Below are 27,836 nucleotides of genomic sequence, written 5' to 3' on the forward strand. Positions count from 1 at the left end.
CTGTCACAAAAGCAAAACCAGAAAATAAAAATTAAGAAACTTTGCTTTTTGTAAGATTCATGTTTTCAGTGGATCTTCATCATTTGCTTAATCCTAGTTATTTTAAGACTCTTCTATACATACTTTTGACATTCACTTTCTTGTTATATTAAATTGACTTGTCAATCTACCTGACTTCTCACCTCTCTCAATTTTATTAATATAAAAGAGGAAATAAAATAGTAAAAATGTTAGGAATATCTTTTGTATTTATATATTGGAATTACAACCTCATTATTGTTTGGGGTTCTAGTTAGTTTCACTTACCTCTTTCATTTTTTCTTTTTCCTGGTACTCAGGCTTAAACTCTGGGCCTAGGTGCTATCCCTGAGCTTCTTTTGCTCAAGCCTAGAGTGCCACCAGTTGACCCACAGCACCACTTCCAGCTTTTTTTAAGTAATTTACTGGAGTTGAGTCTGGCTTTGAACTGCGATCCTCAGACTCAACCTCCTGAGTAGTTAGGATTATGGGCATGAGCCACCAGCACTTGGCCAGTTTTTCTTAAGTGGCTGCTAGAAAAATTAAAATTATATCTCTGGATTGTATTTGTTGATAAGTTATATTTTTGTTGGGTGGCTCTGGAGATTCATTGGAAGATAATGTTAAAAACGAATATCTTGAGCCGGAAGGTGGCTCAGTGGTAGAGTGATTGCCTTGTATGCATGAGGCCCTGGGTTCGATTCCTCAGTATCACATAAGCAGAAAAAGCTGGAAGAGGTGCTGTGGCTCAAATGGTAGAGTGCTAAACTTAGCTGAAGAGCTCAGGGACAGTGCCCAGGCCCAGAGTTCAGGCCCCATGACTGGCAAAAAAAAAAATCTTCAAAAAAGAATTATCTGTGAGCATGTTTTCTCCAAAGTGCTTTAAGAAATTACTCTTGCTACTTTTGTTATGCTCTTCCATAAAATTCTATAGTAATTATATTCCCTTTATAGTCTTCATTATAAAATTCTAAGAATTAATCACTGATAGATATCTAGTTTCAAGCTTGATTAGATTTTATATTTTCTTTCCATTTAAAGATAATACATAATATATAATTTTGTATTCTAAATGCGAACAACCACTACATTGTATTATAGTAGCTTATATCTTATATGCACATAATGATTTTGACTGCTAAATTATTTATTAATACTTCCTATGTAATAAAACAACTCCTTTTTTAAAAATCAGTTTTAAAATAACTCATTGCCTGGAAAGATTATAGCTTAGTAGCCCAGTAATACCAAGGATAGGTCTTAGGGAGAATGATAGAATCAGTTCAAGAATTGTCCCTCTTCCTTCACCATTCCAATTTATTGCAACCTACCTACTTATTTTTAAATTTCAAAATACAGAAAATAGAGGCTTAGTAAGAGTTTGGCAAAGTACTATATTAATTCAGTGTCACTATTGTCAGCTAGTTTCTTTGAACGGACACATTGTTCAGTGAATCTTTTTAGAGTCCTCATTGGATGTAGAATACATTCCAAACGATGGAATTGCTGGGCCAAAGAATGTCAACATTTATTCTTATTTTCAAAATGAGATCGCCTAGGCCAAAATTCAAGACCAAGAGCAGAAGTTCTGCCAGGAGCCGGGTGTGATCCTGAACTTTTCCTGACTTACCCAGCGGGGTTAAAGTGGCTGGAAGGACTCCTGACAGCCGCAGAGAAGACCAATAAAATAACATAGGAAGAAAACAAGAAAAGCGCAGGCCTGTGCGCCTGAGTGTCCGCGGGGCGGAAAGGCGTCTGCAAAGGCGCATCGTGCCCGGTGCGGCCTCGAATGAGCACAGCCAGCACTCTCCCCGGTGAGAGGGCCCGGGAGCCACACAGCCAGAAGCGCATGTATTTCTCCAGTGACTAAACAAACACCTGATGGGGGGTGGGGTGGGAAGGGGAGTCCATTCTTAAGCCTGCAAAGGTACTGGACGCCAAAGTGTAGGGACCTGAACTCGAGGCCTTCCCGTCCTCACCCAGACTGCGCTCCAAGGCTCAGCGCCGACGGAGGAGAGGCGCGCGTGCGCGGTGCACATTCCCTGGGAATTTCCTCCCTCCCTTCGCCCCCCCCCACCTCCGGCGAGGCTCTACGCATGCGCAGCACAGCTAGCCGCAGCGCCCCGGCTCAGGTGACTCCGTCGTCGCGCTGCCCCTCCCCCGTCCTGCTCTGCCGCTGACGCGCGCTCCGAACCCCCACAGCTGGGACTGCGCCCCAAACCTGGGACTGCGGACGGCGTGACCCCGCGTCCGGGCCTGCCCGCGCCGGAGCAGCCCCGGGACTGCGCAGCGAGCCAGCTCCCCACGTGCCGGTGAGCGATCCCGGGCGCGCATTCCCGAGGCCCCCTGCCCGCGGGGGCTGCGCGGCGGCGGCCCTGGGCCCCAGCCGGGCCTGGCGGGCCGGGCGGAGCTGGCGGCGGAGGCGAGGCCGGCGGCGAGCGGGGCTCCCGTGCCTGGGAGCCGAGCCGGGCCGCGACGGGGGTGTCTGGGCACCTCACCCCACCCCCACCCCCCACCTGCCTCCTGCCGCGGCTCCCGCCGGGCCCGCGCTCAGCCCGGGTCGGTGCCAGGCCCTGGCTCCCCACCAGGAGCGGCCAAGTGTCCCTGGAGCGTACTGTGCTTCATAGATACATACGTTAACATTAGCTCTGTGTGTGTGTGTGTAAATAATCTGGCATGGTGGCCTCGATCCTAATTCTAAGGAAGCCGTGGAGCTGGGTTGTGTGTGTAAATCTGCATTGCCAGGCCTCGTTTGCCTTCATTCCCAAACCCTGTCCGAGTTGAACACGGGAAGATTGCGACCCATTTAAATGGACGGAATTTTGTTACCCTCCCTCCCCCTCCCGACAGGGTCCCGGGAAGGTGTGGCCTTTTCGTTAAATGACTGTACTGATGTAAACATTCAGCAGCACCGGTTGGAACAGAAAGGAGAGGCTAGCGCTCCTTGGGAAACCAGTTAAGTTCTCCACAAATAAAAGTCTTTAAATGTGTCAGTGTTCCTAGGAAAATCTAGCAAGACACGCAGAGATTCACAGTGTCTGGTTGCTGTGGATTAAACTAAAAACAAGGCCTGGGCCGACCCACACTGGGCTTTGCTTCTGAGTCTTTTCTCCTTCCTAGACTTTTGCCAGGATGCACCTTCCACTCCTGCTGTGTCCTCCTAGATCCCTAGGAAGTGTTCTTCAAGCCTTTCTTCTAAAGCCCACCAAGCCAGCCAGCCCTTCCTCCTGAACTACAAGGTCACTGTAGGATACTGATAATTAACATTCAACCCCTGAACCACCTGTGGCTGACGAATGTTGGTTTGACTCAGCTTTAATGCCACTGAGCCACATTAAGATCCTGCAATTTTAGAAAGCACAACTCATTTCTGTTTTTTAACTTAATATGGACAATGTGTAACATAAGTTATTTTTTAAATGGGAAAAGAATGGAACATTATTCTACTTTCTGCAGTTTTCCCTTTGCTACTTGTGTCTTATTTTTAATCTTGTTATTCATACTGTGTTTGAGTAACTCTTAACAAGTGCAAAGCCTGCTGATTTTAAAAAGAGAATGTTTTCTTACAAATTGATATGCGCTCGAGTTTTGGATGAATGAGATTACCTTGTTTTTAAGATTTCCTTTCCTTGATTTGTTTTGAGAAAATATCAGCACATTGGATTTTAAGTTCTTTTCAGCCTTGAACTAATATGATCTTAATTGCAGGGGTTATTTTTGTATTGGTACTGGCATTAATTATTTTTCCTTCCTTGGTTTTCACATTTATATTTCAGTTCCCTTAAGTAACTCTGATACTATTATCCTAAAAGTTTCTGGTTAATGTTCTAAATTTTGCTACCTTCCCTTAAGTAATTTTGGTACTATTATCCTAAAAAACTGAGGTTAGTGTTCTAAATTTTGCTGTTATTGGAAAATAATACTTAATATTTTGAAGTATTACCTGCAAACCCATGGAACAAAGAAAATGATTCGGAGTTTCTAAAAGTTTTTTTTTTCTTTCCCAATGAGATTTGATGCAAATGTTTAAATACTTGAAAGAACAATAAGAATGGGAGTGAATTTAAAATGACTAAAGTGGATTTTAAATGATTAAAAAGTAATACTTAAGAAAATTATGTGGTAAGGGGCTGGTAGAGCACTTGCCTTGCATGCATGAGGCCCTGGGTTCAATTCCTCAGCACCACATAAGCAAAAAGAAAAAGGCCGGAAGTGCTGCTGTGGCTCAAGTGGTAGAGATCCAGCCTTGAGCTGAAGAGCTGAGGGACAGCGCCCAGGCCCAGAGTTCAGGCCCCACTACCGGACCCCCCCCCCCAAAGAAAAAGAAAATTACGTGGTGATATACATAACATTTAGAAATCTTTGCAAAGCAGCTTTCCCCTTTATTACCAAGGAGTTTCAAGATAGAATATGTCTATGTTTAATAATAAGAAAATGAAATGTGTGTTTCAGAGAACCTTAGAAGGAGCAGACTTTGGTTAGAGGTTAGCACTTGAAAGCTTATTATGATAATGATGATGATAGGGTTTTGAACTCTGGGCCTGGTGCTGTCCCTGATCTGCTTTTTCTCATGGCAAGTGCTCCACTACTTGAGCCCCAACACCACTTCTAGCGTTTTTGAATAGTTTATTGAGGATGAGAGTCTCATGGAGTTTCCTACTGTGGCTGGCTTAGACTGCAAACAATGATCCTCAGATCTCAGCCTCCTATATAGATAGCAAGGATTACAGGCTTGAGCCACCAGTGCTGGCAAAGCTCATTCTTATCACAAGTCCCAAAGGTTATCATTTTGTAATGTTAGAGCATTTATGAAACCTAGTAAAAGGCCCCCTTGTTTCAGAAAACATTTTGATTCTAATCCCCAAAGTCGTTTGAACACTCTTGAGCTTGTTCTGAATTAGTTATATCCCACAGAATTTGAGAATACTTTTTTCTGCTGGTTTACTGTAAGAGTTCTCTTTTTCATTAGACATGGGAAAGTCTTTTTCTCACTTGCCTTTGCATTCAAATAAAGAAGATGGTTATGACGGAGTCGTATCAAATGAAAATATGAAGAGTGGATTAGTTAATAATGAAGTCCATAATGAAGATGGAAGAAATGGAGATGTCTCTCAGTTTCCCTATGTGGAATTCACAGGAAGAGACAGTGTCACTTGTCCCACTTGTCAAGGAACAGGAAGAATTCCTAGGGGTAAGTGTTATGATTCCATTCATTTGCTCAAATAATATAAAACCTGCGGCTTATAGCAGCTCTATTTTTAATAGAGCTCTACTTTTTAGTAGCTCTACTTTTATGTTACAAACTTCCTGTCAATTATCTTCAGTCAAAAAGAATGAAATAAATAGTAGTTTAGGTTCCTAAAGTAGTAATGAAAATGATTTCACTTTATTTAGTGTACATATTTTTTTCTTTCCTATATATTATAGCTATTATACACCAAAGTTTAACTGATCTAGCACTTGTAACTCAATATGTAAATTATTACAAGTTGTTTATGTCCTAGTGGGTTACTTCTAAAAGGAACTCTGTGGTACTTGAAGATAACCCAAGTAGGACCAAAAGTTTAATTTGTGGTCAATCACAGGGGAAGTCAAAAGGAAATAATTGCTATGTGTTGTTTGTAAAAGTAGTAAGTCAAAATAGGGAAGATACCTTGGACTGGTCTCATTTTCTCCTTGGTAAATGTTGATGTAAGACCCTAACGGAAGAATGAACAAAGATGAGCTAGATCAGAGGCTCAGAGAAAGCCTTGAATTAGACATGGGAAGTTTACATTTGCATTGGCTGTGGAATATGGTGGTTTTAACTTTTTAGGGAAAATAGCTGTTGAAAACAAAAGAATTACTGTTCTCCAAGAAATTATTGGGGCGTGGTTACCATTTTTGGCAGTCTAGTTATGTTTTTGAAGTATGAACAATAGGCTTTCTTTTGCAGCTTGGATAAAAACCATAGAGAGTAGGTAACCTAAGAATGACTCCATAATTTGTTTGTTTCTTAGCAATTTGGGATAACGAAATAGCAGTTTGTTAAAATAGAGAAAAGAGGAGTTTGTGTGTGTGTGTGTGTGTGTGTGTGTGTGTGTGTGTGTGTGTGTATATATAATGTCAGGAGCAAGATTCGGAGCTCAACTTTAGGTACGTGTATTTTGAATTGTCTGTTTGATGTTGAGGTAGATGATTTCAGTCTGTAGTTATTATAGAGATCAGGAATTTCAAGTGCTATACTTAGCCTGAATGAAGACATCCTCACTGTATAGGTGACCTCCCAAACTAGATGAGAACAAAATGAGACCACTAAGCTTGTTAGTTTGTATAGAAAAGAAGAGATCTTTGCACTGGAAACTGGAACACTACAGCATTTCAAGGTCAGTGGCATGAGAATTTGCAGCTTGAGTGGGGGAAAGAAATTCCTATGCCTGTGATGTCCTACAAGATAAGTGAACAGAGTGTCCTGATGAGCAGTCAGCACACAGGAGCAGTCAGCTATTAATGCTACTGGGAGGGCTGAGAACTGATCATCTGATTTAATGATACGGAACTAGAGATCTCAAAAAGAACAGCCTGGGTAGATTGCAAAATCATGTGTTGAAAATGCTATGATCAAACACATTATTTTGATTTATTAATGTGTGCTAATAAAAAAGGACAAGCATGTAACCATATATAATAGGGGGACAAGAGCATTTAGGAAAACTTGTTTGGAGAAAAATAGTTTTTTGTGTTTTTGGTTTTTTTGAGGTGTTTGGCTTTATGGAAAGAGGAGAAAGCAGGTGATTGGAGGGGGTTGGGAGGTCAGGAAAGGGATTTTTTTTTTTTTTTTTTTTTTGGTCAGTTGTGGGGCTTGAACTTAGGGCCTAGGCGCTGTCCCTGAGCTCTTTTTGCTCAAGGCTAGTGCTTTACCACTTTGAGCCCCATTGCTACTTCAGTTTTTGTTTTTGTTTTTTCTGGTGGTTAATTGAGATATGAGTCTCACAGACTTTTCTGCCCAGGATGGCTTTGAACTAAGATCCTCAGATCTCAATCTCCTGAGTAGCTCAGGTTACAGGTGTGAGCTACCAGCACCTGGCAGGATTTGTTTTAAAATGGTGTGAATAATAAGATGTACTGATGAAAGTAGTCTGTGGGGGGAAATTAGTATGCAAGTGATGGGACAAGTATTGGAACAGTGTTTTTAAGTAGGAAGATGAGGATGAAATCTAGTATATAAAAGAGTGCTGTTTTTTTTTTTTTTTTTGGGTCCAGTCATGGGGCCTGAACTCTGGGCCTGGGCACTGTCCCTCAGCTCTTCAGCTCAAGGCTAGCGCTCTACCACTTGAGCCACAGCGCCACTTCTGGCTTTTTTCTTTTTGCTTATGTGGTGCTGAGGAATTGAACCCAGGGCCTCTGGCATGCAAGGCATGCGCTCTACCACTGAGCCACCTTCCCAGCCCCTGCTGTTCTTATCTAGGTAATGAGTGCATTTCTTATCAAGCATTGTTGCCTCCTCCTTTGTTTTCTTTTTATTCCATTCCATGTTCTGTAATTTAACTGAGGAGGACATGTAAGAATTCTTTTCTTGTCAATATGATGGTAGGAGTTTGTAGACTTCACTTCTCCCCTCTCCTCGCCTCACCTTCTTTCCCCATCATGAATCAGGAATGAAGATTAAGGAGAATGTCCAAGATGAATAGTTGAAAAAGAGTTGATATTTTGAATTGTCTTTCTGGAGAGTTGTATTGAAAGTATGAACTAGGAATATACAGTATGATTGTTGATGTCATTGTGAGTCACTTAAAATTAGTAATCTCAGAAGGACCAATGAACTTTGGTATTCAGGGAGGGGTAGTGTAAGACCTCCTGTGGTAATGGAAGTTTCTGGAAAGAGAGGCAACTCTGTATATTCTGTTGTCAACCAAATCAAAGTCTTGATGGAAAACAGTTAGTGAAGGCATGGTACATTTAGATCTTCTAAAGCTAAGAAATCTTTAGATATCTTTCAGTGGATCAAAGAGTACTACAGCCATTATTCTGAACACTGTTTTCACTAGCTACACATCTATATGGAAAGAGAAGGAATGAGATGAGAACCAAAAGATACCTTGTTCCTCCCAAACCAGATTCTGATTAACTATTCTTAATTCATTGTGTTAATGAATATCTAACCCTGCTTCTTTCACTTTTAGGACAAGAAAACCAGCTGGTGGCATTGATTCCGTATAGTGATCAAAGATTAAGGCCAAGAAGAACGTAAGTGATTATAAAAAGATGGCAGTGTTTTTGTATCATTTTCCTTTTAAATGTATGCATAAATACTTAGGTAATTAAGAAAATTAAAGGGAAAAATGTATCAAAATTTTCAATTATGGCATTAAATGCTTTGTTTCATTAAGCAAAAAAGACTCCTAGCCAGGTGCTGGTGGCTCACACCTGTAATCCCAGCTACTCAGGAGGTTGAGATCTGAGGATCACAGTTCAAAGTTGGCTAGGGCAAGAAAGTCTATAAGACTCTTCAGTTAACTACACTAGATTCAGAGTGGAGCTGTGGCTCAAGTGTTACAGTGGTAGCCTTAAGTGAGAAAGCTCAAGGACACAGCTCAGGCCCTGAGTTCAAGCCGCAGGACTGGCAAGTACACACATACACACACAAACACACACATGTGCACACAAACATGCACACACACTTGTGGACACATGGCACATACACTGTTAGAGTGAGATTTCCTTTTTAAAGTTTAACTTTAAGTATACTTCTTTATCATCAGTGCACAGTGAGATTTGGAAGCAGCATAATATCTATATCTTCTGAATTTATTAACACAGATTTAAAATAGTAGTAGGAAACAAACATGCATACATGTCATTTTCATCAAAAAATAGATGATAAACTATTGTCACCAGCCCCAGAATAAAAATGAGTATTAAACTGTAATGATTGTAGGGACCCACACATGGCTCAACAGGCCACATGGAAATTGTGATAAAAGCAAAAGGGATTTTCCAGTGGTTTAAGAGCCCTGAGGCACAAAGCAAATGCTCTGCCCCAGTGTTCTGAGACAGTCTCAGAACTAGAGAGGTCGGTGCTCATAAAAGCCATCCTTTTTAATGGAGCCTTTAAACTGAAATCCTGATCCATCTTCACAACCCAAAATAGAATTTTCTTTTTTATATTTGCAAGTATAGGAGTTTGAACTCAGGGCTTCCTCACACTTGTTTGCTTAGTTGAATCAGACTTCCAGCTAACTTTTTGCTGATTATCTTGGAGGTGGAGTCTCATGGACTTTTCTGCCTGTGCTGACCTCAAACAGCAATCCTTCAGGTCTTAGTCTCCTAACAACTAGGATTATAGGTGTAATCTACCTGTTCTGCCTCAAATCTTTTTTGAATATACAAAAACTCTATATTTAACATGAACAACAGAAATAAGTTATACTCTAGCATCATGATTTATGTTTTAATTTGAAAAACGTCCAATGCTGAAAGGTGATAAAAGCATATGAAAAGCTGATGAAAACTTATCTTGAAATATAGTAAATGCACAAAATATACTTAACATGAGATATAATCAAGGAATTCCAAACCTGCAGAACCATGATAAAATGTCATAAGTCAAAAGTTGGAAAGTTCAGAAATGAGATAACTATAAACAGTGGAAGAATGTGAAAATAGAGTCTACAGGCTCCTTAAAAGAAGTAAGAAAACACTGTTTAGTCATAAAACAGGAAGAAGGCAAGTGCAAATAAATAGCCAAGAAAGCACAAGAAGGGAGATAGAGAATTAAGACAAATGATTAAAAAAGATTTGAGAAAAAAGACAAGGAAAGTTCAACAAATATGTAAATGGAGCCCCTGAACAAGAAAATCAGTGATCTAAACTAGAACTAATAGTAACCATTTAAATGGACAACACAACCATGATGTAAATGAAGACACAGCTTTGTATTTTAAAAATAAACACCAACCATCCTGAAAACATTCCAGTGAAATTGATGAACTTTGAAAATTACAAAATAAATCTTGCTGGGAATATAGTTCAAAGGCTGTAGGATTTGCAAGTCCCAGACTCTGGGCTCATTCAGTACACGTATCATTTTTAAGAAAGTCTTTGAGCTGAGTACTGGTGGTTCGTGTAATCCTAATTACCCAGGAGGCTGAGACCTCAGGGTCACAGTTCAAAAGTAGGAAGAAAGTTCATGAGACTTACCTCCAATCAACCACTAGGAAAATGGAGGTAGAACTATGGCTCAAAGTGGTAGAATGCTAGCCTTGAGCAGTAGGGCTCAGGGACAGCACCCAGGCCCTGAGTTCAAGCCCCACGACTGACAAAAACAAAAAACAAGTCTTTCAACATTGAGGCAAAAGGATTGTATACTTGATAAGAGAGGGGTAGAAAATCAGGTTGACATGCTTGACTACTGGCCACAGTACAATAATTCATAAAATCACATATTTAGTAATCATAGAGATAAAACAAGGATATTATAAAGTGTCAAACTGACCATTATATTAAAATGAATGAAGAGATAACGAGAGAAAGTTTAGGACTAAAATCTTTATAGCCTCAGTGTGGGAAAACTTTTCAACCATGATTTAGAATCCAAGACTTATGAAAAAATAAATATGTCATAATTCAGATACAATTTTACAGGTTGAAAACAAAAAGTTAATTGATATTGAAATACAAATGGCAAACAAATAATATCTACAAATCAATCAAATGCAGGGGTCCAATACTCTTTCTATACAAAGCTTCAATAATTTTTGGGTAGGAGTTGGGGGTAAGCCAGCTATCAAAGGAAAACAGAATAGAAACTATGACCACCTCGTTCCCAAAATGACCTTTAAATTTATAAAAATGTTTTCATCTTGCTCATAAAAAATGCAAATTAAAGTTACATGGAGATTAACAAAAATCCAAAATCTTATATAAACAAACCCACACCTTGCTTGCCAGTGACCAGAGGTTTGGTATTATCCTGCAAAATTGCATATGTGTTCACTCCAGGGCTCAGAAATTCTACTTAAGAAAATTATTGTCAGTATAGTTGTCAAGTATAATAAATGGTATTTACACAATGTATTCATTTTTCCAGTATTTATAACAGTAAACAGAAACAATAGCCGGTGATAGAAGATTCTACTGTACACAGTACTCAGATAGAATGAGAAAGAACTATATTTTCCCACAATGTGATACTTAGAACATTTATTTATATGAAACATATGTACACAATAGAATACTAATCTAAAAATTATAAAATTGGTTTTTCTCAGAGTTTGAGAAGGAACTTCAAAATGAAGGAACAGCTAAGTAACATCTTTGATCTTATTTTTTTCCACAAAAGATTACATCAATACAGTAACACCTAAAATTGAAATGAGAGGAAATGAATTATCCTAACTGTATATCAAGTTGGTCAGTAAATACAGATTAAATAATCGACTTGAAAGCCTATTTGGATTGTCTAATAAGATCTCTAAGTGGCCAAGAGAATGACAACAAATTTTAACCTGCTCTAAACAGTTTCACTGTTAGAAGTATTGCCAGTGTAATTTTGAAATTGTTGTGAAAAAATAAAATATGTAATTATGTATGTGCCATTAGAGAACAAGATTGTCAGCATAAAAGCAAAGAGATACCATATCAAATAAACTGGATTTTCTAGTTCTGACAAAAGGTGGTACAACAAATTCTGTAAAAAGATAAACTTTGTAGCCAGCAAAAAGACAGTAGAGGTCAGGTGTTAGAAGCAAGGCTGAACCAGATGATGTAGAGGATTTTTAGGAAAGTGAAGCTATACTATATGGTTCTCATGGACACATGACATGATGCATTTTTCAAAATCCACTGAATGCAGATGATTATAATACTTTTCCATTTTGTGAGGGATTTGGTGGTAAAGGAGAGGCTGAATGATCCTGTGCTTTCCACTAATTTTGCTGTGACTCTTAGTAGGGCTCTAAATAATAAAGGCAATTAAAATATTTTTTTAATTTTAAAATAAGGGAAGAAATAATGGAATAACAAAGACTTGATTTACTTTCCCTCCCAGAGTAACTAGAACATGCACAAATACATGGACCAGTATATTCAATGGATGTCAGGCAGGACAGGCTAGTCATCTTTGAAAAGGGGGAAAACAAATGAGATTGTACCAGCTTATTATCCAAGTTCCGGACTGCATCACAAGGAAAGGAATCTGTGGAGTTTAGGAGTCTTTCCTAAGTGAGGAACTGGGCCTGGGGGGTCAAGTAGCAGAGGCCAAGAACTGCAGGGAGAGCTGTTAACCTGCAGCTCAGTAAGATGCAAGTACTGAGATCAGGGAAGACTAACCAGCAGGAACAGAAGGAATAATCTGCAGAGCTCACATAAGGCCTTTAAGAATTTGTGAATTTGTAAAAAGATGGCATTATTTTAGGATTATTTCTGGGTCTTTATAAGTTGGAGAGAGTTGTGTTAATATAATCCAGAAATTATAGTACTAAATATTTTCTCTACAAAATTTAGTTATACTACTTAATCCTTAAAACCTGTAAATTTTAAAGTGAAAGGAGGGAATAAGTTACTATAGATAGTGGAGGTAGGAAACATCACACAGAGGTCTATCTTGTAATTCACACATACCACAGACCATTGTAACTTTATCAGTACTACAAAACTCTGAGGGTTTGACTGTTGCCACTGTGATCGTAAGAACATTTATCACTGGTGAAATTCTAATAAATATCAAGATATTTTATCAGTAAATTAGCCATTTTTTCCTATATGGAATGAAATACTACATGGACTGTCATTTTATTGTCCCACTAGACTTAATAATATTTTCTATAACTGTAAACTCAGCATCAAGCTCACTCAGAACACAGTGGATACATACATATAGTCACTGGAGCAAATTTAGAGGACCTAAGCACTAAATCATGGAGGACTCACTTGCCAGTACATCATTTAAATATAAAAATATAAGAAAGTACAGATATTTTGTCATGTTAATTTTTAAATGTTTTTATAACAAACATTTAGGTGTCTGGGTATATTGTAGTTAACTATAAACCTATGTTTAAACTACTTCTTAGAAACCCAGTAGTTAATTACCCTGAAAATTTTAGAATATGTCTTTAAGAAGCTTTTCAGTAACTGTTAGAAGGTTACAAAATTTTCTGGGAGAAGATGGTGGAAGAAAGGAAAAAATGAATACTCTTGTCTAAATTATAATTCCTTATAATTTAGTGAGTGGTATATAATGAAGTGAGTGGTAAGTAAGTCTTTAAAAGAGAAGAGCTGGAAGTGGTGCTGTGGCTCAAGCGGTAGAGTGCTCGCCTCGAGCTGAAGAGCACAAGGACAGTGCCCAAGCCCAGAGTTCAAGCCCCACCACCGACCAAAAAAAAAAAAAAAACTAAAAGAGAAGAGTTTTTAACTAGAAAGCTATAAACTGGAGTGATCGGGAAATTTGAAAGTCTAATTTTGAGAGTAACTTTGGGACATTTTCCTATATGCAGTTGGAAAGAAGCTTGCAAGGAATAGAAGAGTACATTTTAGGGGCATTATAAAGATAGCATAAAGCTGTGTCAGTTATTTTTCTTGTCTTATACCAGTGTAATATTATCTGTTTTCTTGATAGAAGCTATAACATCTTCCAAATCAAGTTGATCAGTGTAAATGATTTTTATTTTCCTGTGGTTCTGGGAATGGAACCCAGTTATGTGCTAATAAGCAAGTACTCTACTACTTAGTTACGTTCACAGCCCTATAATAATTTTTTAAAATAAATACACAAGTTTTTGGAGGTAAAAAAAAAAACCTAGAAAGACCTGATCATAACCAGTGAGATTGATGAGGTATCTTTTATGTCATTATTATTTGAAGAGCTTTATAGGAGGTTTCATTGCTGGAACTCAGGTCCTCACTCACACTCCACTTTTTTATTCATTATTGCTATTCTACCAACTTGAGCCAGACCCCACTCCCCACATGTGGTTTGGATAAGCAGTCATATTTTTTAAGGATCATAGCTGGTGAAACTCATGCTCCTGTGAATTCAGAAGGAAGCCTTGAATTTTGTGTTTCTGAGCATGCTTCTACTTTGAAGAGTGGATTGGGGGCCAGTTCTGTAAATGTTCTAAGCCTAGAAATTCATATTGAAAATGTCTTCTCTGAATATTGGTTATGTAATTTTTAATATACATATTTAACTAATTATACTCTGTTTTCCTTTTCAGAAAGTTGTATGTGATGGCATCGGTGTTTGTCTGTCTGCTCCTTTCTGGACTGGCTGTTTTTTTCCTTTTCCCTCGTTCTATCGATGTGAAATATATTGGAGTAAAGTCAGCATATGTTAGTTATGATGTGGAAAAGCGAATAATATATTTGAATATCACAGTAAGTACAGCTTTACAACTTTACATTGAAAAAGTTTTACATCATTACTGTTCTGTTGAGCAGCATTTGATTCCTATTGAGAGGATGCCCTTCAAATGTGCCCTGACTAGTTGCCTTCCCTGCTACGTTGACCCTACCATCCCTGTTCTGCTGACAGTAGCCAAGGTCACAAACCAGCAGTTCTGTGTATACAGAATCATTTAAAATTTGATGTCTTTAAGGGGACAAAATATGCTAAACAATTTCTAACAAAAGAGTATTACAAGGCTGGGAAGGTGGCTCAGTGGTAGAGTGCTTGCCTTGCATGCATAAGGCCTTGGGTTCAATTCCTCACCACCACATAAGCAGAAAAAGCCAGAAGTGGTGCTGTGGCTCAAATGGTAGAGCACTTAAAGAGCTGAAGAGCTGAGAGACAGCACCCAGGCACAGAGTTCAGGTCCCACGACCTACTAAAAGAAAAAAAAAAAGTGCTACAGTCAATTTACTTTTCAATATTCAAGTCTCAAAGCTCTTAGCAAGGAGTTAACAGTTGATTCAGTAGATGTCATAAAGGTAACACTTTTGCTTCTTTGAATTTTGTGAAGTCTAGTTCTGCCATCTTTACCAGATCTTTTCTTTATCGTGTTTAAAGATGAAGTACAAATGACAGTTTGTTTTCTTGGTTGTAAATTGGTACATATGAAAGTGCCTTCTGTGTTTCTTGGGAAGGATTGTGCCCTCAGCTCTTCAGCTCAAGGCTATCGCTCTACCACTTGAGCCATAGCACTACTTCCAGCTTTTTCTGCTTATGTGGTACTGAGTAATCGAACTCATGGCCTCATGCATGCAAGGCAAGCACTCTATCTACCACTAAGCCATCTTCCCAGCCCCTTCCATCTGCTTTTTGCATGTTAAAATTTGCTTAACAATATGGTTTGTTGGGCTGGGAAGGTGGTTCAGTGGTAAAGCACTTGCCTTGCATGCCTGAGGCCCTGGGTTCGATTCCTCAGCACCACATAAGCAAAAAGCCGGAAGTGGCGCTGTGGCTCAGTGGTAGAGCACTGGCCTTGAGCTGAAGAGCTGAGGGACAGCGCCCAGGCCCAGAGTTCAGGCCCCACGACCGGACCAAAAAAAAAAAAAAATGTATATATATGGTTTGTTAATCTCATCTTTAGGAAAAAGGGACGGACTCTGTGTGTGTGTGTGTGTGTGTGTGTGTGTGTGTGTGTGTGTGTGTGTGTGTGTGTGTGTGTGTGTGTGTGTGTGTGTGTGTGTGTGCACGCCCGCACGTGCGTGCGCGTGCATACATGCTCACATTTCAGATGAAATAATACTGTTATCCCAAATTAGATCATTTTATGATATTTCACATGACTGCTTTATAACTCATGGTTTTTTTAATAGGTGGTCTTATTTTATTATTGGAAATTTAGTTAGAAAACATTGTTATGTTTAAATTTGTTTTTATTTAAGGCTATTTCTTTAACATACCTCATGGCCTTTTTTGTGGTGGTTATTTCTGAGATAGGGTCTGCCTTCTTTGCCCAGTAAATTTTCTGAAAGTAAAATTGCCAATTCACGATCATAGATAGTTTAAGGCCTTGGTAATAGAGCATATTATATATATGCAACTGATTATCATGGTTCTTTTTTAAATTTTAAGTTAAATAGATTCTCCTTGCTCCCAGTGACAAAAATTTGTCCTTTATTACTAAATTTCTATTCAGACTATCTTAGTTTATTTTTTATAAGTTTAATCTGTTTTGTTTTGGGGGATTTTTGAGAGGTCCTGCTGTTTGAATTCAGTCAGGGCCTTGCACATGCTAGACAGATACTCTACCTCTGAGCCATACCTCATGGCCTTTTTTGTGGTGGGATTTCTGAGATCGGGTCTGCCTTCTTTGCCCAGGTTTGCAGTTGAACCACAATCTGTCTATTTTAAGCTCTCTGCTGTATCTGGTATGACAGGTACATGCCACCAAACCCAGCTTCTTTCCACAGAGAAGCGACTTTTGGACTTTTTTTCCGAGTTGACCTAGATCTGCCATCCTATTAATTTTAGACTCACACCAAGCTATGATGACAAATGTATATACCACCACACCCAGGTATGAGTTAAGAAGGGATCTCAGTGAACTTTTCTGCCTTGGCTGGCCTCAAACTGCATTCCATCCATTCTCAGACTTTTAAGTAGCTACGATTATAAGCTTGAGCCACTGATGCTTGGTCTTTGTTTTTATAAATATAATATTAGCCGGGCGCTAGTGGCTCACGCCTGTAATTCTAGCTACTCAGGAGGCTGAGATCTGAGGATCAAGGGTCAAAGCCAGTCCAGGCAGGAAAGTCCGTGAAACTCTTTATCTCCAATAAACCATGAGAAAACCGGAAATGGCGCTGTAGCTCAAGTAGTAGAGTGCTAGCTTTGAGCTGAAGAGCTGAAGGACAGCACTCAGGCCCAGAGTTCAAGCCTCCTACCTACAAAAAAAAAAAATATATATATATATATATATATATATGTATATATATATATATAGGTATAAATATGTTAGTTTCAGATAATCTGTATTTTTTCTGCCTTTCTTTTTCAGAATACTCTAAATATAACAAACAATAATTACTATTCAGTTGAAGTTGAAAATATCACTGCACAAGTTCAGTTTTCAAAAACAGTTATTGGAAAGGCACGCTTAAACAACATTACCAATATTGGCCCTCTAGATATGAAACAGGTAAGTCTCTGTCCTGAGATAGGTTGTCATTCAGCCATGTGTGTTATCTCTCTTGAAAGAGGAGGGATGCTTTCTCAAACACTTGATTTTCAAATATGTCCCATACATGTATAAGATTAAATTTTAATGGGGCTGGGAAGGTGGCTCAGTGATATAGTGCTCTCCTAGCATGCATGAAGCCCAGGGTTCTATTCCTTAGTACCACATAAACAGAAAAAGCCAGAAGTGGTGCTGTGGCTCAAGTGGTAGAGCACCCGCCTTGAACACAGAGAGGCTCAGGGACAGTGCCCTGGCCCTGAGTTCAAGCCCCAGGCCTGGCAAATAAACAAAAATATTAAATTTCAGAATCAATCTCCTAAAAGAAGAGATTTCTAGCCAGGCGCCGGTGGCTCACGCCTGTAATCCTAGCTACTCAGGAGGCTGAGATCTGAGTATCTCGGTTCAAAGCCAGCCCAGTCAGGAAAGTCCATGAGACTCTTATCTCTAATAAAAACCACTAGAAAACCAGAAGTGACACTATGGCTCAAGCAGTAGAGTGCTCACCTTGAGCTGAAGAGTGCAGGGACAGCGCCCAAGACCAGAGTTCAAGCCCCATGACCGACCAAAAACAAAAAAGAGATTTCTAGTTCTTTATATGACAGATAATTACGATATTTGGTATTTTGGTCTTATTTGCCATTGATTTTTTTTAGTAGCATTGATTAGCTGTACAAGGAAGGATTTCATTATAGAAATTGTATTACAATTCTATTCTAATCAGTGGCCAACCATTCTCTCTCCTCCCTCCCCTGCCTAATACAATTTTAAGATATTTCATTGTTTCTTTTTCTTTTGCCTTTCAGATTGATTATACAGTACCTACAGTGATAGCAGAGGAAATGAGTTATATGTAGTAAGTGTGGATTTTTGCTGATTTTATTATCTAATAACAAAGTATAAGGAATATTTTCCCTTTCTTAATTTTCATAATTTCAATTAAAAAAAATAACCACATTGTCATATTTTTCCTTCTGGCTGCCAGTCATCTGTTTTTCTCTTTATGCCACTATCTTAACATAGATAACCTTTATGTACAGTAGACATCTGATATCTGTGGGTCTCTGGGTCCTACGAGACCACTATTGAGAAAACCCACAGATGCTCAAGATACAGAATTCAGCGATGACCTCCAGATGCTTGATATATTTTCCCCATAATACTTCTACTAAAGACACAATACTTTTCAATTAATAAAACATTTAACTTTAACATTTAAATTAAGTATCATAAAGTTGTTCTTGCTTTTTGGACATCGTTACTCTATGGGAGGTAGATAAGGACAGTAGAGCACACAATGTTTTAAACGCAACTGATAGTAATATGAGACCAAGCGACTGCTTCGCCACATCATCTAAGCTGTGTGGTACACCTATGAGAATTTGAATTTTTAGTTTGAAATTTCTTTTTGATATTTATTTATGACCATATTTGGTCAAAACCATGTGTAGTAAAATATTAATAAGTCAGGCTTATTATATATAATATCTATAGACAAATTTACTTTATATAAATATATCCCTCTTTATTATTATTTGTTATACTAAGAAGCATATCTTAAAATATTCTTGTTCTTTTAATGTAAGAAGATAAAAGTACACTATAAAATATACACATATATTGTGTATATATATATACATATATCCTACATATATAGTATGTACTATGCTTATACATATATACTATATAGTGTATGTATATACTATGTATGTATAACTTATATGTATGTAATACATATTTTATATATACATATAGAATATGCAGTATAATATGTATAGTATATACCTATATAGATAGGTATACATATACTATATAAATAGTATATAACATGCTATATATCATTTATTATTACTATACTATATACATACTAGTATATAGATATATACATATACTAGTGTATATATGTATATATGTGTTTATGTGTATATATAGTATATATTCATATACTATAATATATACATACTTCATATAGCATACACTATTTCATATACAAGAATATTTCATATAGAATATCATAGTATTTATATGGTATATCATATATACTATGATATAGTATATAATATGCCTTGAGCATAAAGGCAAAAGGCCTTGAGTTCATTCGTGCTCCAGCACCAACACACACACACAATGGTGATGAAATGTGTAACATTTTTTGTATTGCCATTTGCACTCAGGGCCTTGTGTTTGCTAACAGGCCTTTACCACTTGAGACACACTTCCAGCCCTTTTTTGCTCAAGGTTACTGTTTTAGATTGGGTCTTATGGTTTTTCCCAGGGCAGGCCTGTACCACCATCCTTCTACCTAAGGCCTCTTGCATTCCTATGTCCACAGTCTCATGCCACCATGTCTGGCTTATTTTTGAGCTATGTCGACTCTTGTTAACTATTTACCCTGATAAAACACTCCTGTGTCTATATTCCAAGTAGTTGGGATTGCAAGCCACGATGCCCAACTAAATGTGTAAGTATTATATAGTGTATATTAAAACAACTCTACAACTCTGCAACTCCAGTGGTATGAATGCATATATCTTTATGGAAGTCATGAAAAATCTGTTATTATTTGAAGTCTACCAAATGCTTGAACAGTGAATATGATATATATATACACATATGTTGTGTGTACTATATCTGTGTGTGTGTGTGTGTGTGTGTGTGTCTTGCCAGTCATATGCTTGCACTCCTAGATGTCTGGGGTAGGATTACTTGAGCCTACAAGCAATGTATGGAAATCGCTAAAAAAAAAAGAAAAAGCGTACAAATAGTCTCTATTACCCTTAATATAGAAGAGTTTTAATTTTATAATTAATTACATGTATTTATTCACTTTTTAATATTTTAACAGTGACTTCTGCACATTGATATCCATCAAAGTGCATAACATAGTACTCATGATGCAGTAAGTATGAATTTTTTTGAAAATACATTTCTTTTTAAAGATTTATATTTGCACAGTTGTCTTGTGGCCTACACAGCATCTTTACAAATGATATCTTAAGCCTTACTGGTATTCCCTTTATGATTAGAGTAGGTATTTGGAAAACAGTTGCTCAGATAGTAAAGGATCATCTGCTGGATGCTGAGGAGCTCAGAAAATGCAGAAGCTGGAGAAAGTCTAACTCCTAGTTTCATTCTTTACTGTTGTTGTAAATCCTAAAAGAAATGAAGCCGGGGGTCGGGAAGAGGTATTTAAGCCAATAAAACCTGGTTGGTTAAAGCTTGAGTCTTTTAACCAGAGCATTTGACTATCATTTTACCTATGAGGAGGGAGCTGTATAATTATTTTTAAGCATGCAATGAACTACTCCACTTTTAAACTAAAGGTGACTATTTTTATGTTTATTGTGCTTCATAATTTGGGTTTATTCCACCAGAATTTTTGTGTCTAGTAGAAAAATACTTTCTAAAAGACTTGTATCCATAATATCATGAATACCAAATAATTGATCATTAATCATAATGAATAATTCTATTTCATAAAAAATATAATGACTTGTGTTGTATTAACTAGGATTAAGTTGGACTTACAACAGATAATCTATAATCTCTTTTTTAGAGTTACCGTGACCACAGCGTACTTTGGCCATTCTGAGCAGATATCCCAGGAGAGGTACCAGTATGTGGACTGTGGAAGGAACACGACCTACCAGCTGGGGCAGTCTGAGTATCTGAATGTCCTTCAGCCTGAACAGTGATAGCGGAAAGAGGTGCAGTGAAATAAGATGGTACTTTCTGACCTCTCTAGGAGGAGGTACTTCCTAATAGCCGTCTTAAATTGAAAAACCTAAAGTTTACGCCTCTTTTAAGAGTTCAGCTAAGAGAAAGTGGACTTGGAGCTCTCCAGTCTGTGTTGTACCATGATATTTTACTTGAACATAAATTACTGATTGGCTTGTACCCTCTGACCCTAAAAGAGAAAAAACATATTTTCCCTGTAACATAATAACTTTAAAAGTCATAAAGAGAATCCCTAACTCTAAGCCAGGTAATTTTGGTGACAAAAATAATTTGAGAAACTTAATTTCTAGATGTTTTTTATAGAAAATTACCAAGAACCTATTATTCGTGGAGGACTTTGTTTTTTTTGTAAAGATAACCTTTTCTTCTCATTTTATATATGGCATTGTTTTACAGGGTAACATTTCAACCACATAACACTTTAGCTTTTAGCTAAACATTTTTAGTTTTAATTTGTTGAAATTCTATTCATTTGCATGTCTTTCACTTATTTCAATCTGGTGACTGCATCACTTACCAACCAGAATGATCTTTGTAAAATATTTTACCTAAAACTTTCAAAACTTCTATGTTTCACATGTTTTTTCATGTTACATAGCTTTGTGAGTTGTTGTCTGACAAAGCCCTTTAATGTACAATATTGTAAATAAACTGCATGCCTTTATACAGCTTTGATAAATGTCCAATAAAGTGATAAACATTCAAAATTTAAAGTAAGTTGTTCAGAAAAATAAAATAGGAAAATGAAATTCAGAAGTCTAAAAAGTATGAAAAGATTCTAATTATATGTTGGATCTGGCATAAAGTAGATTTGAAATAAAACATTTTGATGCTTCACTTTTTTATGTTGCTTTTCATACTAAGAAATGGTACATATACTGTTTATTCAGATAGAATAGGTGCCTAGTCATCATTTTTGTGAGAGTCTTAGAAGATAGGATTATATTTTTATTGAAACTATTCAAGAAATCCTGTCATCAAATGATGAAACCTAAATTGTGGTTTTTAAAATGTAATCACTTTGTATATTATATGACAGGATCCCTCTGGCTGTAACATTTGTAAGGTTTTCTACTTTTGTTTTTAATTTTACTTAAAATTGTTTTCGGCCATAAATTTTGACTTACTCACTTGATTGTTTTATGTTTTCAATATCATTGTCTACCATGCCTTTTTCCTTTCTCACTTACCAAGTTCTAAGGCTCTTTTAAACACTAAGTATAGGAGCTATGATAACAAAAACAAAACAAACACCAACCAACAAATAGGTCAAGTTAGCACATCACTTTCCCTTTTGGTTCTCTAGTAGCAAGAGTCAGGTTTTTCTTCCCATCCCAAGTGCCTAACTCAGTTCTAGAAATTGCCTATAGCAGTCTGATTCTTGCAACAATGAACATAAACTTTGTTATTCTGCCTTTAAATGCATGTCTTCCCTTAGCTTTCATATCGATTGCTCCATGGATTCCAGAATGAGCAGTTTAAATAAATGGAATATTTTGTTTTTGTTTAACTTTTGTTTTTGGTTTTGTTTAGCCTTTCCTGCATCCACTGACAAGTTCACTCTCCTCACTATTAAACTCAGATCACTCTTTCAATTCACTAAGACCTTCCGCTCAAACACAAACTTTATTTTGATTTTTCTCCTACCATCTTTTCTGGCCACTCCTAATTTCTTTGAAAACATACACTTCTCCAATGTATTGATTTTACTAACATTTTTCTGCCTTCCTTTTTTATTCCTCTCCTCTCCTTTCCTCTCTTCTCCTCTCCTCTCCTTTTCTTTCTTTCCATGCATTCTTCCTTTAATATTTCCTTCTGTACTTTCTTCCTTCTATATTTCCTTCCTTCCATTTTTTACTTAGAATTGAACTGAAGCCTTGTGCATGCTAAGCAAGCACTCTACCACTTGTGCCAGTGCTTTTTTTGTTGATGTTCCATTTCTGAGGTAAAGCTTTACTAACTTTGCCTGGATGGTTTTGAACTCATAAGCCTTCTTCCTTCCCTTTCCGATAGGCACTTGTCACCACATAGCCTTTTCAAGTCAATTAAATTTCATTTTTCCTCTTTCTCTTATTTTGACATGATTTTTGTCTATGAATGAACTAGACCTTTTTGCATCAAAATTTCTACTTCTATTACTTTGAAAATCATGGTATAATGTTGAATTTTGAAATTTGGCACATATATAGGTTCATATTTATCTAGTGAACTAGATTATTTCAGTGACTCTCTGCCGTGTGGCAACAAAAAAAAATGTTAGAGAAATCCGTGTTTTTGTTTTTGTGCCAGTACTGGGACTTGAACTCTGAGCCTAGGTACTGTCCCTGAGCACCTTTTGCTCAAGGCTAGTGCTCTATCATTTGAGACACAGTGCCACTTCCAGCTGTTTCTAAGTAGTTTATTGGAGATAAGAGTCTTATGGAAGACTTTCCTGCCCAGGTTGGCTTTGAACCACAATCCTGAGATCTTAGCTTCCTGAGTAGCTAAGGTTATAGGTGTCAATCACAGCAGCTGGCAGACAAATCTTTCTATAATTGATTTTTTTTGTCACCATATCTTTATGCTACAATTATATCTAAGTCAACATTCCTTTCTTCATAGATATCCTTTAGATATACATTATCTGATAATAAGTTCTCATTTTCTTGCTCTGTATATTTTAACCCTGGTAGATTATACACCATAAATTAAACAAATTTGTCTGATGCTCTGTGACTCATACATCCTCTTGGAATACAGGCATCATATCTCTTGCAGAGGCAGGAAATGGAGGCATATTTGCACTTAGTCACTTAGTTTTTTATCTCTTCTTTTTATTCTTTAAATTGAAAACTCAGTTTCATTTAGTTTTAGTGAAATTTGAATCGCAATAATATTAAAGCAAGTAAAAGGACAATAGAAGAGATCTCAAGATTGTCTGGGACTACTTTCAGAGAAGTAAAAATATCAGAAAAAGTCTGGATCAAAACAGGCTAGAAATAGATAGACTGGAGAAATGTATTTTGGAGACACAAAAGTATAGCCATTAAAAAAAATCTGGAAAGAATATTGAAGGTTTTAATTTTTCTTAGATGCCAGTATAGCTTCTTATATGGAAATAGGATAAGTCAATATATTTTTATAATTACTCGCACATGTTACGCAGGGACATGGCAAAGATAAACTTTTCCTAATGCTTTCAAGAATAACTTTCCTTTAAGTTATACCTTAAAAGCCTCATAATTTTGATTAAATGGAAAACATTTTTTTCATGGTAGAGTGTGTCTAACACATTGGCTGTTGTAAGAGTTCTTGAGACCTTCTCTCATGACTTCTCAAAGGAGGATGAAAGGATCCTCTTCTAGAAGTGGAAGGGAAGATATAGAGACATTGAAGACTTGCTTTAAGAGTGCATATTTTGTAAATAGTTTAGCCGAGAACAGACATTGTTTCTCTGTCTCCCACATCTGTGGGAAATCATTGAAAATAGTCATTGGAAAGCCTTGCTAATATGATAAATATTAGAGGAAGAATTCACATAATAGTGATGATCCAAATGATGTAGATAGCATAAGATTATGCTGTTGGAAATATTTTAAATGAGAATGAACATTTGAGGAATATTTTTAAGTATAATCTACAGCTATATATTTTTGTTAAGATTTAGAGCTTTTTAAGAATGATTCCCCAAGTTCTATCTCCAGTACTACAAAAAAAAAGGAAAAGAAAAAAGATTTAGTGCTTCTTGATCATTTGAATAATGTGTTATCAGAGCTAGTATTTATAAACACTACAGATGATTACATTTGAGATTTGGAATTCAGGATGAAAATATTAGCTATTAGGTACTAGATAAATGTAATTGTTAATCATTTTTACTGTGTAAATGTTTAAATGAATTTTATTTATGTGCAGTTTTTAGTACCCTTTTTGTTTGCTTATGCTTATGAGGTAATTATTATCTCTAAAGGTTAACAAGAAAACATAACTCACTTCCAATCTCCCGGTTGGTAGTTTGTAAATGATACAGCACAGTATAGAAATGGAGGAGGCTGATGTCAAAACACAGTGAAGTGGCATGAATTAGGAGACTGACAACTTTAGTCTAATGAATCCTTTGTGGTTCTGCGCCCTATTACTGAAGGTTAGTTCTGGATGTTGAAATTTTAATTTTTTTTCACTACTTAGAGAAAACAGTTCTTCATGGAATGATTCTTTCTTATGAAAATAATTTCATCTAAACCCAGAACATGAATCTAAATAAGCGACTACTTAGAAAGGAACAGCAAAGTGAGAAGGGAAAAAGAGTAATAGAGAGTCAGTAATTTTGGAAAGGATGCATACAGTTGAAATTTGTGTTTGTTTCTATGAAAACTGAGCAAGGAAACCTGTTGAAATTGTTTTGAGAATGGGGAAGGAAAAGTAATAGAAGGGGTAAGGGTGAGATTGATTGCAACATATTGTAATCATGTATGGAAATATCTCAGTGAAATTTCCCTCTATGTAACTAGTGTGAACTGATAAAAAAATAGCAGACAAACAAATAAATGATTATTTCAGCTAGATACTTTTTAAATGAAAGACATTTTTACATTTTAAGATGCATAGCAGAGTTTGCTAGGCAGTGTAATCTCCCAGTCCTATGACTGGTTTATTTGCTGTGTAACAAGTAAAGATTTTTAGTTCACAGTATCTAGAAGCAGCAGCTACTGCCTCAAACTCATCCCAAGAATAATTAGTTTTATTTCTCTAATTTTTATGTGAAGTTCTTAAATGATATGCATACCTTAAATGATTTTATTTTAAGGAAAAAATATATTTGAGATAGGGAAGTAAAAAAGACCATGGAGCATTATTTCTTTAATTTTTTACATTAAAACAAAATATATTCGTGTTGTTCTTGTATCAAAAACTTTTATAACCCCTATCTATTTCTATTGAAATACAAATTTTCACTTGTCAGTGTATTTCTTATTAGAACTAGCATTTGAATATCACTGCTTATTTAGGAAACAGATTCCCATGAGAGAGCAAGGAAAGGGGTGATATTGTCCAAAAAAAAAAAAAAAGTACTCATTACCTGACTTATATAACTGTAACCGCTTTGTACATCACCTTTATAATAACAATAAAAAATAAATTCAAAAAAAATTAAAAGAAAATAAATTTCCCAGTGAAGTTTTGAGATTTATCCTTGGAGAAAAGCAAAATGGATATAAAATCAAATGATTATTATAAAGATAAAGTGAAATTTTAATTTAATTTTTTTATTTTTTTTGTCAATCATGGGGCCTGAATTTAGCCTGGCACTGTCTCTCAGCTCTTTAGCTCAAGGCTAGCACTCTACCACTTGAGCCACAGAGCCACTTCTGGCTTTTTCTGCTTATGTAGTACTGAGGAATAGAACTCAGGGCCTTATGCATGCAAGCCAAGCACTCTGAGACACCTTCCCAGCCCGAATTTTAATTTTTAAACTAATGTGATTATATTTGTAGTTTATATGTGTGTTTAACATCAATTCTGAAGTTAAGAGTATGTACAGTATGGTCTATTTTTTACTCTTAAAAGTATTGCATACATTAACAAATATATGATAAGTTTTTCATTCATAGTTTAAGTAAGGAAATTGTTGCCTCTGTTTAATTACATTAATTAAAATGTACTAAGAGAAATATTTTCAGGATATTTTGCATACTAAAAAAAGAGTATATTACTACCATGGAGATTATTACAGTTCAAATTGTTCTACTTCCCCAGAATTTTAGAAGTTACAAGCCTAGGAGACACAATATGCTGTAGTGGGTACACTTAAGTGCTTAGACATACGTGTTTTAGTTACATTGGCTGAGGTGGAGCAAATAGCAAGTTTCAAAAGATGCCAAATTTCATTATGTAATGGTTGACCTTAATCATAAAATAACAGCAAGCCATGTCTGTGTATTTGAGTATCTTCTTTTAGAACTAAACTTAAAATAAGATTTTGGAAAGACATTTGGCATGCTCACTGGTCAGATATTTGAATGACGATATTACTATATTCTAAACCTCAACTCTAATTATGGAGTACATATGTAAAAATACATTTGACACTCTTTATACACTGATCACTATCATGGCACATTTGTTAAATATACTAACTCAGCATTTCTGTAATTATAACAATTGATTGCTGTTTATGTGATAGTAGTAAATGGACCTAAATACTCCAAAATGTTATTTTTTTAATTCAGTTATAACTGTTACTCTTATAATTGTCTATGACCAAATAAAATTTGTAAAAATTTTAGCATGAAAAATAAAATTTGTGTCAGTCACATATTTTTGTTGTTTTTGAAATTCCTTTTTATATGTCAGTGTAGATATAGATTTCCCTTTAGCTTAGCAATTAAGCCCTTATAGTCTAGTTGAACCCCACTTCAGCCTCAAATATGATTTATCCTTCATCCATTGTGATTTCCAGTCATTGGCTCTAACAATTGTACCTAAGTAGTGTCTCTTGACATGTCATTCCTGACATCTCTGTTGCTACTGCACTCTCACAAGAAAAGCCTAGGTCTACACTTGTAATCTCACATTACCTGGACACAATGTAACTTTACAATCTCATTTTGTTTTGTTTTGTTTTTTCTCACTGTCCCTCACTTGTTTATCAGCCATAACTCCTGCAGATATATCATTATATATGAAAACATGCCTCTCCCCTAACTTAGATAGTTAATTTCTCTGCTTGGCAATTGTTAGAAATTCATTCTCACATTTGGAATAAATCTAGTGAAGCTATTACAGATATGTGGCAACATCTGTAAAGTTCAAAGTAAGGTTCAGGTCAGATTCTTTTACCATTGAATGTTTATCAAAATGCAAACCCCCAGCCCCTTTCCAGCTTTTTTCTTTTTGCTTATGTGGTGCTGAGGAATTGAAGCCAGGGCCTCAGGCATGCATTCTACCACTGAGCCACCTTCCCAGCCCTGCAGTGAGCATTTTTATTTAGTTTATTTAGAG

The 27,836-nt window shown here is 36.6% G+C and overlaps 1 protein-coding gene and 1 long non-coding RNA gene across 3 annotated transcripts; one reads left to right on the forward strand and one right to left on the reverse strand.

The window, feature by feature from the left end:
• Positions 1–2,159: 2,159 nt before the first annotated feature.
• Positions 2,160–21,991, forward strand: Tmem106b (transmembrane protein 106B). 2 transcript variants are annotated; one of them, XM_042695926.1, is made up of 8 exons: positions 2,160–2,330; positions 4,988–5,209; positions 8,181–8,244; positions 14,214–14,373; positions 16,941–17,081; positions 17,924–17,973; positions 19,963–20,016; positions 20,674–21,991. In XM_042695926.1, the coding sequence occupies exons 2-8, from the start codon at positions 4,990–4,992 to the stop codon at positions 20,810–20,812; spliced, it is 828 nt and encodes a 275-aa protein (XP_042551860.1). In that variant the 5' UTR covers positions 2,160–2,330; positions 4,988–4,989; the 3' UTR covers positions 20,813–21,991. The 2 variants fall into 2 exon arrangements, with proteins under 2 accessions (XP_042551860.1, XP_042551861.1); XM_042695927.1 differs by lacking the exon at positions 2,160–2,330 and adding an exon at positions 2,885–2,973.
• Positions 9,242–27,146, reverse strand: LOC122121782. Its single transcript, XR_006150039.1, has 4 exons — positions 26,840–27,146; positions 24,934–24,939; positions 16,797–16,800; positions 9,242–9,252 (listed from the first exon to the last, which is right to left on the reverse strand). It is a non-coding gene; the product is annotated as an uncharacterized LOC122121782 (long non-coding RNA).
• Between the last annotated feature and the right edge of the window lie 690 nt (positions 27,147–27,836).

Source organism: Dipodomys spectabilis, unplaced genomic scaffold, assembly GCF_019054845.1.
Source record: "Dipodomys spectabilis isolate Male_0828 unplaced genomic scaffold, ASM1905484v1 ptg000197l, whole genome shotgun sequence".
NCBI classification, from domain to species: domain Eukaryota; kingdom Metazoa; phylum Chordata; class Mammalia; order Rodentia; family Heteromyidae; genus Dipodomys; species Dipodomys spectabilis.

Excerpts from the sequence above, each read along its gene's own strand:
- Tmem106b (XM_042695926.1), top strand. The coding sequence starts at position 4,990 with ATGGGAAAGTCTTTTTCTCACTTGCCTTTGCATTCAAATAAAGAAGAT. Across the intron at positions 5,210-8,180 it reads AACAGGAAGAATTCCTAGGG|GACAAGAAAACCAGCTGGTG; the intron begins GTAAGTGTTATG and ends TTTCACTTTTAG. Across the intron at positions 14,374-16,940 it reads TAATATATTTGAATATCACA|AATACTCTAAATATAACAAA; the intron begins GTAAGTACAGCT and ends TTTCTTTTTCAG.